This window comes from Calonectris borealis, chromosome 1 (genome assembly GCF_964195595.1).
Source record: "Calonectris borealis chromosome 1, bCalBor7.hap1.2, whole genome shotgun sequence".
Taxonomy (NCBI): Eukaryota; Metazoa; Chordata; class Aves; order Procellariiformes; family Procellariidae; genus Calonectris; species Calonectris borealis.
Window position 1 is genome coordinate 73,621,951 of NC_134312.1, and position 12,381 is coordinate 73,634,331.

General features: G+C 40.0%; 1 protein-coding gene across 3 annotated transcripts in view; it reads left to right on the forward strand.

Annotated features, from left to right (window-relative positions):
• BCAT1 (branched chain amino acid transaminase 1) overlaps positions 1–12,381 on the forward strand; it is a 92,144-nt gene that overhangs the window by 49,546 nt on the left and 30,217 nt on the right. For all 3 annotated transcript variants that reach the window (XM_075160413.1, XM_075160395.1, XM_075160403.1), the window contains one exon: positions 11,500–11,700. In XM_075160413.1, coding sequence (XP_075016514.1) covers positions 11,500–11,700 — 201 coding nt within the window. The remainder of the gene's footprint in view (positions 1–11,499; positions 11,701–12,381) is intronic.

Sequence of the window (12,381 nt, forward strand, 5' to 3'; positions counted from 1 at the left end):
TTTGGAATGAGAACATATATGCATTATAGTTACCACATTATGTACAAGGCTAACAAATATAAAGCAGTTTACATGGTTTATATGTTTTCACATCTCTTCCTCTCCAGCTTGTTCTCAATTTGTCATTTTCTACTGACATCAATAAATTATTTACCTGCCAAAGCATATGGGCACTCAGTGAGGCTTTTTGTCATGTTGCAGCTGTTGATTCTTCTGTGGTTTGGGGTTGGGGGGATGTTAGGAGAATGCCCTGCATTTCCATTTTAAAGTCTATATTAGACCCCATTTTAAATTTTGATCGATCAGATAGAACATTTCCTTCATGTTTATATTAAGTTGTATGAAGAAAATTTTATTATAGAAATTTACGAATATCTTGATGCTGTGATGAGCAGTAGCTCCCCAAAATGTGTATATAGGAAAGCTGCTTTTATATAAACAGGTTTGAAGCAGTAAGAGAAAGACGACCAATTGGATATCTATATGTACCTCTGTGTGTATATATTGTTACACAATAAGGCATCTCCAAATATTTTGTGTCTTAGAACCATAGGCCGTCTAGTCCATCTTCCCACTGAAAGTGGGATTCTCCTCAGTACCAGACCAGGTCAGCTGTGGCTTTGTCTGTTGAATGCAGTGCTGTGCTACTTTCTTTAAGAAAATGTTTTTTTCTGATGTCCAGTCTGAATCACCTAAGCTAAAACTGTGTCAGTTACCATTTGGTAGGTCATCTCCATATCATTTCCATGGAAGTACATAGCTGTAGTCACTGTTAGATCATGATGCCAAGCTAAAGACCAATTCTGTTGTTGTCATAATAGTGTTTAGCATTTGTGGACTGGGCATTGCTTTAGAAAAGGTCATTCTGATTTATCTAGATTTCAGCTGAATCTATTCACTCTAGCTTTTCATCAATGGCAATAAAATGATTTGCTTTTTGTCGTGTGTTGAATCAGAAAAGATTGGTGAGTAATAATATTATTAGATCGCAGTGCCTTTATTTCACTTGATTATGCCTCCTAGCAGGGTATGTATATGCTGCAGAATTACTTCAGGTGATTTACAATCAAATCCATTCCCTCATCTTCACTGGCTTAGAGGGAAACCAGCTACAGCACAGAGAAGATTGAGTGCTGAGTGGTTTCTGTGGTACTCTGCATCCACACAGGCATTGCACAAAATCTTTTCGATATTACTAATAATAGCTGGGCAAGACTGACTTACATATCTGCTGCTTTCATTCCAGTTATTAGGAAAGGATGGGTCTAGGTCACAGTAATGACCAACACACAGTGCGCTTATAGTTGAGTGTCCTGTTTTGACGAAAGAGAGAACAAAGCCCATTATGTGTTAATGAACGTTTCAGTGGTTGCTTGTTGCTGGGAGAAAGTGGCTTTCTTTTATGATATGCTAAGGGATGATTTCCCAACAGTCTGCAAGTAGATTTCTCATGCCATTGGGAACCCATCCATAAGGTGGCATTTGAGATCTGTGGCAGCTTTCTTCAGTTTTATCTTGGTGGCAAGTAGTTCTGTGTTTCTCTTCAGGTGGGTAATGTCCTTCAAATAGTTGTAGGCTTTTAGCAAATAGATTTTCTAAGCTGTAGTAAAGAAACTGATTGTCCCACTATCTGAAGCTGTAGAATTTGCAAATAAAGCTAACTGTCTTCAGCAAGTAACAGGAGCTTTTAGCCGAGATAAAAGGAAGATGCTAGAAAAACAGCCAGGGGACAATTTGGCTGAGTTGATTTATAGCACAAAGAAAGTGATGCTTTATCTTCTTTTTAACTAGGAGCTTAAGATATAGTTGGTGTCTGTAAAAACACAGAAATTGTACTAGAATTTTGGAAATTCCATTTGGCTTGTATAATTTTCTGGATTTATTTTTACCAAGGTGAAGAATTGCTTTTAAAATGCAGGGCTTTAGCACCAGCCAATGATTCCCAAAGGAAACTATATGACTTCAAAATGTATAAAATCCATTGTGTCCCTATCTGTTTCCAAGAATTTTTAAATTTTAATGTCATTGTGATATCAAGTCCCTAGGTTTGATATTAAATATTTTTTTTGCTGGACACACATGAATAGGAACTACAATTTAGGAAGCAAATGTAGTCTTTTTTTTCCATAGTATTCTATCGGTCTTTCTGCTTGGTTTTGAAATTATCTCTGTATTGTAACTCCCATGAGCTAACAGCCTAGAGAGCTGGAAGATTCTTATGTTAATCCTGTACTTAGTCCCCACTTCTAGGAAAGTACTGAATGGAATGAATTGGCAGAATGTGGCAGTTTCAGTGGCAGATCAAACATTGAAATTCATGGTAAATTGTAAGTTTACTTTCTGTCTACCAGTGTGAGGGGGAGATGGGCTTAGAGAAAAAGGCAGGTGTGATTAACTGAATATTTGAAATTATTCCCGTAACCTCTACGTAAGAGGCTGTACCATGAAAGCATTTTATATTCCCAAAAATTTTTGAAATTCCATATGAAATTATAAATTCTGAATGCCTTCATTCCATGAATCCTCTTCCCTGCATGTCTGCAAGCTTATTAAAAGCAGGGTAAGAAGATTTAATTGTAACTGCTCAGGACTTGGACATGTAAGATTATGTTTCTATTTTTGGCTATTCCACATAACATGTTTGTGACTCGCCAGGCTACTTAGGCTAAATATTTCCAACTTGTTTGCCTGAAATTTAGATTTGCAATTCATTTCTTCCTTCAATATGGCTACTTTTTTAGAAAAGCTTAGATGTCAATATCTCATTTTTTGTTTCATTTTCTTTGTGTGAAATAGAAATGATAGTGTTTCCTGAACCAGGAGACAGTAGTGTCTTAAGTCTTTGTGGACCAAATTTGTAAGTTTTGTTTTCATACAGCATTATTTGAACATCTAAAACACTGCCGCTGTACAAAAATGTGGTATCTGTGAAATGTCACAGATCTCTCTATTCCAATTTTGTGTCACAGGCCAGTGTGAGCCCTCAGCTTGTGTTAGGCTCAAATCTTCTCTCAGGCAAACTTTCTAAAAATGGAACATTGTGTTTATGCTACATTGCAGAAATACAGTGGTTGTGAGGCAAGGAGAAGCACAGCATCAGGAATTGCATTAACCAAGCTGTCAGATCTTTTGAGAAGAAGCAGTATATACTAATAGTGAATAATAAGAATAGTGTAATTAGTTAATGTGTTCCATTAGTGAAGAATGGTCCTAGTTTTGTATTATGGAAATGTTTGAGTATGAGTCTATGAGAGGACTTCCTGTGCAAGGAATTGGGCTATTACAGAATTGCAGTCTGTGATTTCCCTTATTGTTCTGTATGGAATTGCTTCTTTCTAATCAAAAGCTCAGGTATATCTACGTTGCAGACATGAAGTGCAGTTGCACAGCCAAAGAGGATTTTTGTATAGCTAACCTGACCAGCAGTAACAGTGAGCTGCAGTACCAGTGAGGTACAGCAATGTGTTTTTCAGTCCAGTGCAATGACTATATTAAAGTCTGCTCATACTTCCTCCCTATTCACACTTCCTGATCACCCCACTTCGTTAACTGGAACAGCTGTTAGCAAACAGAAATAGTTTATATGACCAAAACGTATTAATGTGTCCAGTTTCTATTCCTGTATTTAATAGTCTTATCAGCTTCTTGGCAGTTTATATTTTAAAGAGGTAGTCATATTTGAAATGTTTTCTATAATTCTTTGATAGACGAGATTACTAGATGACTGGTTTTTGCAGATCTGAAAATACCATTAGCTGGAGTAGAGGAGATAGACCCCATAAAATCAAATAGATGCTTTCCTTAAGATTTCCTTAATATCAGGTAGAAGGTTTCCTTAGGATCTGTAGGAACCCCATTCCCTCATCTTTCTTAAGTTTAAAAATATATATCTTCTGAAACTTGTGTCAGTGGAGAACAGAGTAGTGACTAACGGACAACAAAAAAAAACCCAAACCATTACTAGTCCACTTAATTTTCCTGAAGCAGTAGAAATGGGTGAGGCTATAAAGATTCAGGTAGTTTTGTCTCCCTTACAATCCAAATTCCTACAAAGCTGGAGGAAGGGGTCTTGATTAACTTAAATGGGCTTTGGATCAAAACAATGGGAGTTGGTGCAGGGCAACATTTTAGCACATATGGAAAAACTCTTAAAATTTAGTTAGTGCTATTGAAATCAACAATATTATGCATTAATCCATGTGCTTGAGTGTTTTGCTGGGCAAGATTGTTTTCTTCAATGTTTTCTCTACAGTCTAGCCGGACTGTAGCTTTCCAACTTCTTTATTTCCCTCCTGGTGTGTTTTGGGAGCTTCAGACTGCATTTTCATCTGTGCTGCTGCCCTAGGTGCCCTTTTCATTCTCTAAGGCAAAAAGTTGATGTCAATTCCAACCACTTTTCTGTTGTCTTGTCAGAGCAGGTTTACTTCCCTGCCTACTGCTCCAAATCAAACATTCCTGCATCAGAGTTGGAGCATCCGTCAGGTCAGGGGAAAGGTTAAAGAAGCCAACAGTAGGTTGTGCCCTTCTCCTTTTCTTCCCATTGCTTGCAGAGTGTAGCAGAAGCTCATTCTTTGGTTTGACAAATATTTGATAAATATCTGTTATGAATAGTTTAGGTTAGATGTCTTGCAGAGAATGGAGTAGACAAAGTCCTTCCAGCCATATTTTCTGTTGTTACCATGGTTGACCCACAACTGATTCAGAGCATTGACTCCCTTTTGCTTTGTCATTTGTTCTGTGGTTTATAACCCAGTGTACAGTCAACCTGATGCAATGATTTCAGGCCCCAGTCCAATTACATGTGCTAACGTATTCTCAGATGAAGTCTCAGGGAAGCTTTATGTTGAAAGATTTCTGGGTATTCTTCCTGGGGCTGCAGAAGATATTTTGTGATATTTTGTTTCTCTTTATTTTTTCATAGTAGGAAAATTAGGGCTTTCTTCCTGCTCAAATCTTATTATATCTTGGCACACTTTCCATTCTCAAACCTCAGGCTCTGCTGTAAATTTGAAATAGTAATGATGGTAAAGGGATTATAGGATAGTTTACATTAACATTACTTCTTATATTTACAAGCTAGTAATAGATTTCTAAGAATTTATTTAATTCTGTCTTACTCTGTTTTGAGTTGATAGAACTCTTATTGTTCTTATTGTTTCTACTATAGACTTTATTATTGTGATCAGAGCCACACTGGGCTTAGCCCTATACAGAAAGCGATGGTCTCTGCCCCAGAAAACTAGCAGTCTTTTCCAAGAAGGTGGGGATGGGAAAAGAAACAAAAACACAGACCTTGGTTTACCCAAGGCCTGTAGGACATAAATCTCCTCTTTTTTACTTAAGTAGATGCTGCTGTGGTGTCAGCTAGTGTGGATAGAGCTGAGAGGTAATAAGTCAGACAAACTAGACAAAAATAACACCTGCTAGAAGAGGTTGCAGTTGGTTTTATCTGCTGGAGCAGTATTCAACACTTCTATTTCTAAGACAGGATTCACAGGAACAGGCAGAACAGGTGACTGCTTATTTTGTCCCAATGGAGAAGAAAAGTACCAGTTGCCCTAACACCACACACAGCCTCCATAACCTTTTCCTACTTTCTAGCTGCATAGCCTAGCACTGCTGCTGTCTGCTCTGATGCCACTGATGGAGGAGTTGGTGTGTCATCCCTGATTCCTCTCAGAGTTTGGCAATAGTTTGGCACAAGCCTTTTTTTTCTGTGCAGTAGTAGCTGTTAAGCATGATTCATGATGTCTGCCTACAGAAAGCAGGCGCATGTAGTGAAGGCTTTTCCTGGATCAGGCTGCAGTTCCCTGTGGGCTGCTCGTAGTAGCTGCTCTACAGGAGCAGTTATGTGCTACATATAGTAGCCTGAACCCTGCTGTATGAGGCTGCTGGGCTGCAATATCTAATGGATGAGCTCCTCCAGCCAGCTAAGATCACTGCTCAGGTCAGCAAGAAAATTGGGGCAATCCTCTGCCACCTGCAGCTCGACATCTGGAAAGCGATGGAGCTGAATGAGTTATAGGAGAAAGGTGGTAGCTTGCTCATTGGCTATAAGGCCAAAAAAATACTTGTTTAAGAGAAGAGAGGGTTTCAGCTTCCAAAGGTGAATTAACAAGCCACTTTCTTCAGCCTAGTTAGTATCTTCAACCTAGTTCCCCACCACTGCTTCTCTTTGGCAGTGCAAACCTCTTCTCCTCTGTCTGTCACATAGGAGGAGCCTCAGGTTCAGGAGGCCAGGCAGAAGGTGTTGTGGGGCAAAAGTAGCTGCTCCAGCCGAAAGAATGGCTTCCTGGGATAGAGATGTGTGTGCTGGGGAGGGCCCAAAAGCAATGATGAGGGTGCCATAGCCATAAGGACTGAATGGCAGGAAAATGACATCCTCATCCCTGGAATCCTCCTCAAAACCATTCTGTCTAGTCCCAGCCTTGTTCTCTCCAACTCCCCCTGGCTACCTTTTGTTATCCTTCCCCTTTATAGTAATTCCTCATGCTCTTTCTAACCTATCTCCTTCTCAAAATTTGCTCTGCTACCGCAATCACATTTTGCTGTTCACAAGTGCAAGGGCAAACCAAGTTAATCAATTTTGCCTATGCTTCCATGTCTGTTATTGCATCAGAAGGCCCTGATCTTTCCTAAGATATGCTTACAAACTCAGCATAAGTAATAAAAAATAATAATTGCAGTTGCTTTGTGATCTTGAATGAATCACCTTGACTAGAAGTCAGGGAGGTTACTTATTTCATCAGAATAGATTACAGTCAGTCTCACTGAGTGGATGTTAATGTTTTGAAGATCTCTGCTGAAACTTGCTGTTATAGTTAGGTAACTCGTAAGCTATTTTACAACTGAGGCTGCCAGTTCTGTTTTTACTCAAGTGATAGAAACCCTTGGCCAAGCACAGTGTTTAGAAAAGTTTATGTATGTCAAATGGATTGCACCTGTTACAGCTGCTCAACCTACTGCTTATGGTCTAGTAGTTTCAGTGCAGAGAAAATAACCACAGCCAAGGATCATTTGGGAAGGCATTGGCAAAACTTGATGGAAAGAGTAGGACAAAATATGCACTTGCCATCTGCACCTACCCGAGAGAGCTCTCTAGAGTAAGAAAGGTAGGAATGTAGTAATGAGAGTAACAGCTCTGGCCAGAGGCTGCTGTCAGCTCCAAATCCACTTAAGGCTATTGCAAAGGCTGGGTAGCATAAGCATTAAACTGACATCTTGGCTAGGGGCACCAGAATGTCTTGCTACAGCTTTGGTTAAAATTGACACTGACCAGCACGTCACTTTTAATTTGACCTAGCTGATAATTGACAAGATCTGTTTTGATCAAATGATGAATTTTAGTTTCAGGAGGTCACAATATGTCTTGTTTACTTGGGCTGGGTAAAGCTTCGCTCTGGAAGAAGTTGCGTTGCAATCAGCAAGCACTTTTCAGATGAGGGGCTATTCAAAAAAGTATGTCTGGTCGAGACAGTGGCTCTTTGTAGGTGTAGTGTTGCTATATAAGCCCTGCAAATCAACAGTATCCAGTTGGCTTCCCCACCACTCCCTTTTGCCTATCACAGGCAGCGTGATCTGGTTCTTGCTATTTCTTACCGGAGTGCCCTGGGCCGGGACCTAGGCACATATATCTTATATGTACTGTACTGCTGCAACATGGAGAGTTTGCAGAGCTGGGACTACGTCTTTGTCATTTTACTTTAGGCAACAGGGGCCAAATAGCTGCACTCAGTAGACTGTGTGCCACATCTGTTTCTTTCTTTATCTCCCTTATCCTTTTTGTTCCTGCATTTACTGGTTTTCTTTCCAGTTTAATGGTTTTATTAGGCAGCAGCATCGGAAGGTGCTTGAAAGAATGTTGATAAATAAAGCAAGCAAAACAAACACCTAGTTGAAAATTGCCCTTTGGCAATTTTGTTTTGGCAGTACAAACAGCGGAAATCTGGATGGTGTTAATGCCAATCCCTAATGCATCCTTAATATTCTGCTTTCAGGGCTGGGGGAATGTTGACAAAGGAAAGAAATAAATTGCGGTTTATAAAGGTCATAGGTGATACCATGGTAGCACTGTGATAATTTTTTGAATGATTTTAAAGTAATAGGCATTGATACTTAATCAGTACTCCTGGTATTAGTTACCTGGCCTTGCTCTACTCTCTTTGTGTGGGTTCTTCTGAGTGTTTGGTTTCCCTCCTGCTGGTGCTGCTTGAACAGCACTACGAAATGCTGGGACAGGACTTTGAGACAAGTTAAGACAAAAGGGTCTGTGGGCCAGGTGAGATGTTGTGTAGGGGGTCTTATTTCTCAGGGACCTAGAAGAGGTTGAGGGTGCTGGCAATACTTCATGCTGCAGACCACACTGTGGGAGAGAGTACTCCAAGGTTGGGTTCTCCCAACGCCCCCCCTGCATCCCCCTCCATGGAAAAAAAAGATTGAATATATTGCAGCGCTTGATGGTGTTTTGACATAAAAAGCATTGGGATTCTGAAAGATTCAGGTGATTTTGCACACTGTGAACTTGCATTACTCGCTGCATGATAAAAAGAGGAAGAAAAATACAATAGAATAAATAAGGGGAAAAAGCCTTAAGAAAGGATCTTAAGAAAGTAATGGCCAAAAAAAATCTTAAATGCATCTCCTGAGAGCTTAACAGGATTGTAAGGATCAGGAAAATTGCCTTTTTGCCTGTTTAATGATTGTTGCCCTACTGGTCTGTGCAGTTTAGCCTATATTTGAGGTCTTCTGCAGGGTGTTCCTGCTGTTGTTTGAAGGAAGTGTTATGGGTCAAGTGTTGTACCTGAGATTGTTAAGTCAGGTGTTTGCAAAATGCCTGAACGAAAGCTGGTTTCCCTAAACGCTGAAGGAGGTGAGAAACAGCAGGTGGGCTCCTTGTTCAGAGTCTGCGGCTCCAGAAAGGTCTGTGGTCCAGAAACTATTCGCTTCTTTTCTGAATAAGCATCACAGCTACCTACCTCTCTAGGCTTTCTGCCTTCAAGTGACTCAACCTGAAATTCAGTCCAATGATTTCTGTTTGTGACTGCAGAAAGTCCCCAATCCTTGGGGCTGAGAGCTAAGCGGTGTGGGCTACTGCTTTGAGCCACAGTCGCTGCTGTGTGACCGCCCATCACACAGCAGCACCCGTTTTATTGAACTTGCAGGAGTGAGCGCTTGGCCCACCTCTTATCTCTAATGAGCCAGCATAGGAGTGACTCTGGGTCTGGGACCTATTTGTATTAACCATTAAAGCATAACAGTGTGCTTGTATTTGATCAGCATAGTTTTATTAAATTATCGCTCACATGACAGGGACTCTGTCCAAGGCTCTCTTGAACCCCAGGTCTCCAAATATGGAGAAATACCTTTGGTGGCAAAATTGGGTCAAAAACTGGTCCCAAGTGAGCGTGTTTCTTCACTTGTGGCTGCAGCTTGCCGCTCCCTCTACATGTGCTTGTGAGCCTGTGAGAAGAGCCAGGTTAAAATCCTTCCCATCCTTAAAGTAAAAGCTATTTGTTAACCCCGATGAGCTTAGCAAACAGTTTGATAGTGCTGCCTTTCAACTAGTTGTGCTACCACAACTGAGGAAGTGGCAAACTGAGGCATAAAATCAGAAATCAGCACACCGATGGGAGTTCTCAGGGATGAGACTCCATATGATAATTCTGGTCCCCAGGCCAGTTTATTGTAAAGATAATTACCTTAATGAAAATGACCTGAGATGAGACAGAAGCCTTGACTTCAGGGAGAGCTGTTAATACCACCAGCAGTAGGAGTTCTTTAGAAGATGTGATTCTGTCCAGAGATAAAGCCAAGGGTATAAAACCGTGTTCTACATCCTCGCTTAAGCCCCATTGACGTCCTGCTCCTGCATAAGTGTTTTCCTGAGCTGAGTCTTGCATTGTGGATAATTACAAACACTCCTTTGTGGATTTTATTTTGATACATGTTGTTCTGTGATATCTTTTTTCCCAAAGCGCATGATGAGAGGTTGTCAGGTAAAATTCATTTTTATTTTCAGAACATCATTAAGTAGTGCTTTTCCCATTGGAGCATTCACTGTCAGCAGGATAAAGGGTACTATAAAGAGTTAAGAAGAGTAATTGTTGTTTCATCAGATTATGTATTAGTTCAACCAGGCTAATGCACTGTAATATCTAGACAAGCCCTATAATTGTAGATAGTTTGAAACAAGCTTTTAGCTATTCATGTGCTCCAGCTCTAAGTTAATTTCACATCTAAGCCATTAAGCAAAAAAAAGACCAAAACCCAAACAAAAACCAACCAATCAATAAAAAATAGGCCATTGTTCATTAAAGACATCTTGAAAATCAGGTTGTTTACAGAGACAGGGGTGCATGTGTTCTTTTTCAAAAGCTTGGGACTAATTTTTTCTCATTTTGCAAAATGTTTGCTAAGTCTGAGAAGTCAAAGTCAGTGATATCTCTTGCAGAACCGCCTTTTTAGTGCACATGCAAATAATTTGAACAATAGTCTGAACTACCTGCGTTCCAGTCTATTCTATATGTACCCAATGTAGAGAAGTAAGATTTCACTTGGGGGTCTGTAAAAAGGGTCAATGCTTTCTGAGTGATGTTAGGAAGGAAAATGGAGCTTTGAATACAATTCTCTGTTGAATTCTTCCTTGCCCCTGACCAGCACAGTTTAAATGCTCAGATGGCATAGAAAGAGAATGGAGAGGGTGGATCAAGACTCTGCCCACTTCATAGCCCTCTCTAGTTGTTTAGCCCCTGTCTGTGTATAAAAGGGGAGTGACGTGCCAGCGATCCTGCTTTCCTTCTTCCTCTGCTGTTCTTCTGGATGATTCACACCGTACGACCTACTATAAAGAAAATTAACTCTATCCCAGCCAAAACCAGTACAAAAAACTATGCTGCATTTCTGCAGCCAGTCATGGCTTGTAAGAGAAAGTCTCTACAGTTCATCATGCAGGGAAACATTTAGCCTTCTTTGCTAATGGGATCTTTCTAGGAAAATATGAATGTGAATGAACAAGCTAGTGTGACTCAAGTAATCTGCTGACTGCTGGCTCTGATCTCATATTGGTTTTATGCATTAAAGGAAAATCAGCGTAACGTACCTACTTAGTTGTGAGAGGGGATTAATTTCTGATGATCAGCTTACGTTCTGAGATGCAGCAATTGGGTGTTTCTGGAACTTGTATAGATGTGTTAATCTAAATGTCCAAGAAATTTTCATCTGCTAATTTTCTGGTTTTACACCTTGTACTGCTTCCTCCACTTAACCGTGCTTCAAAATACGCTACCTACTGGTATAAGCAGCACTGTTTATATGTGTGCATACGCAGTATGAATACTTTGCCTGCTACTTAGAGGTTAGCCACCTTTAACCCTTCTGTCATTAAATGTCCCCACAGATAAAATATTGCATTTGTCCATGTTCACTGATGCAGAATAATTTTTAAACCAGTCTGACTTAATTATTTTTATACACTTCATTTTTGTCTTCATGTTCCTTCAGGCTTCAGACTTGATTATCACCCCAGCTACGACTTTCAAGGAAAAACCAGATCCCAGTGGTTTGGTATTTGGAACTGTGTTCACTGATAATATGCTGACAATTGAATGGTCCTTGGCTTCAGGATGGGAGAAACCTTATATTAAGCCGCTTGAGAACCTTTCGTTGCATCCAGCCTCCTCGTCTCTGCATTATGCTGTAGAAGTGAGTACTGAATCGATTTGGAAACTGCTATTTTGTTTCTTTGTTCTTGAAGCCATAGCTTTGTAATGCAAGGACTGTTACTGTCTTAAGTTTATTAGTATTGAGTTACATTTTGTTTTGTTAACTGATGTCCTTCCAGAATAATTCGATTACTTACAACAGGGTTATGTTTATGTTAGTATAATTCAGAAACAACTCTGGCCTGTGGATTCCAGCTCACTTAACTTTCTAGCCTAGTGAAGGTGAACCCTTTCTTGTGTGATGACAAATTCATTTGAGAAAGCATTCTAGTTCATTGACAGTGGATTGGTCCAATTACCGTCTCTGATGTAACTTAATGAAGCACTGGATAAGACCATGTGAGATTCCAAGAGTAGCTTTAATTTGGGGACTGAACATGCACTTTGTGAAAGTTTTTTTAAGCTATTTTAAAGGTTCATAGCTTGGATTGCAGGACAGACTAGACAGATGCTTGTTTGCAACTCTGAACAAGTCTGGAGAGCTCCCAACTAGATCTGATGCATTCAGCATATACAAGTGTATTTAAGCAGAGAATATACAGCAAGGAACTTTGGAAAGTGAAATGTTAAGTCGGAAACCAGCGTGGTTAACAGTTTCCGAGCTTAGCTGCTTACCGTCTAAAGCTGCCTTTTGTGTCTCCAGAGCAGCTTTGGCTATACT